General features: G+C 41.9%; 1 protein-coding gene across 1 annotated transcript in view; it reads right to left on the bottom strand.

Annotated features, from left to right (window-relative positions):
- LOC107638704 (U-box domain-containing protein 4) overlaps positions 1–885 on the bottom strand; it is a gene marked incomplete in the record, with an annotated part of 2,312 nt that extends 1,427 nt beyond the window's left edge. The window contains 1 exon segment of the mRNA XM_016342066.2: positions 1–885. Coding sequence (XP_016197552.1) covers positions 1–629 — 629 coding nt within the window.

The raw sequence follows: 1,974 nt of genomic DNA, 5'->3' as shown, positions 1-1,974 counted from the left end.
TCGGCGCGGTTCTTCGCTAAGAGACGGAGCTTGGCGGCTGCCGATCGCTTCACGGCGATCGACGGCGACTGGAGGCCGTCGATGCAGAGCTTCACTGTTGGCTGAAGATCCTCCGGCGAGATGCTCTCGATGATCTCCGTGGAGAAATTCTCCCTCTGCAAAAACCCTACGCAAGGCTCTGGCTCCGTCTCCTGTTCCTGGTTACCTCCGTTGCCAGCGTCGTTGCTCTTCTGGACGTATTCCGGCGACGGTAAGCATGCGAGGCGCTGGAGCTCACCGGAGATGTCACTGCTGCAGGCGGAGAAGTCACTGAAGGCATGCGAGAGGTCAAGAAGTTCCTCATCGGGGACGGGTGAAGTAGGCTTGATGACGTTCCTGGAGGCGAGCTCGCCGAGGCGGAGGTCGACGACGGAGTCGGAGAGGTTCTCCGATAAGCACGTGGATTTCTCAGTAAAAGAGTAGCAACTGTTGCTGCTGTTATCGTCTTGAAAAAAGTTGGAGCGTATGGTTCGCATAGACCTCCCTATACGACGGTGCGTTTTGGGAGAAATCGCCGACACGGAGTGGTAGCTCCTCTCCAACGGAAAACGGTTAGTGTTGTTGGAGCCAGATTCCTCCAGCGAAACCATATTCTCAAACTGAAAAACCAAACAAGAAACACTAACGGTTATCGCGTATACCTTTAAAATGTTTCAGTTCATAGTAGCAAGTGAAGTGAAGAAGATTGTGCTTGGAGGAGGATTGAAGGAACAAGAGCAGAATAATTAAGTTGCCTTTTATTTATTTATTTTCCTTTTTTCTTTTTTTGTGAAATGAAGTTTTTAAATAGCTGGTTCTTGATGTGAGTGGGGTGGCTTTGGTATCAGGGGGAACGATAGCCTCACAGGGCGCTCAGATTTGTAGGGGTGACGGTCTGTCATGAGTTAGCTAGGGCCCACTATAATCGACGGTTCTGGTGAATCGAAGAGATGTCGGAAGGTGAACGAACCGTGGTGATGGGACTTAGATAATTTCAATTGGCGTTGTCAGCGTCGGCTTTAACCGTCGTCGTTTTGTGACCCCTTTCTACATTTTTTACTGTTCTACTCAACTTGATTTCAGGTCCACCAACAAAATTACTGAAAAGTCCTCGTCACTCTTCCAAGTTCCAACTCCACTTTACCCAGTTTTGATTTTTTAACCACTTTTTCTGAAGATTCTGTGGTTGGAGCTGTACGAAAAGACTAAAACACAGTTGTCAAATCCCAGGAATGTACGCCACGTGTTGCCCTCGCCATATATTCGCCGTCGGATCTGTGTACCATTGGTTATTTTTGGCAAGTCAAATCGCTGTTTTCATTCATGACCTGTTACTATACCATATGTAGCTGGGCTTGGGCTTTTTCCTGGGCCTCCGATCTTTTGTTTCTTATTCTAAAAAGTAAAACTCTGTGTCTGCACGTGCATGTTGGAGGGAACTATCGGCCCCTACGCAAAACCTTATGACATAACAGTCGAATAGTTTGGTTTAAGAACCATGATACCCATGGTAGTGTGTGTGAGTGTGTTGTTTGTGTATGTGTGAAACATGGGTGTAATGTTTATGATTGGAGGTTGTCCAATTCACTTGACCAAAAAAAAAAAAAATAGTCTAATAGTCATTTTATTTATCTGTTTAAATAAATATGATATAAGATTATTTATTTATTTTATTGATTAAATATTAATTAAATTTTAATGAAAATATTATTTTTTAAATTTTTTAATTATAATTAATTAATAAATAATAAATTTTTAAATAAAAATTTATTTTTAAGAAATTAATCTTTAACTTATCAAATTAAACCAAAAATGGTAGGAGATGAAAAAATTAACCTCGAAACCTACGAGCAAACAGTCAACCCAACCCCGGTAAAGTACAATTATGAAAAGGAAAATTAATGGGTTAGTACCTAAGTCAATATTTATTTAAAAGAATTTCAAAATGCAATCAAA

Source organism: Arachis ipaensis, chromosome B04 (assembly GCF_000816755.2).
Source record: "Arachis ipaensis cultivar K30076 chromosome B04, Araip1.1, whole genome shotgun sequence".
Taxonomy (NCBI): Eukaryota; Viridiplantae; Streptophyta; class Magnoliopsida; order Fabales; family Fabaceae; genus Arachis; species Arachis ipaensis.
This window is presented reverse-complemented; position numbering and strand designations above follow the sequence as displayed.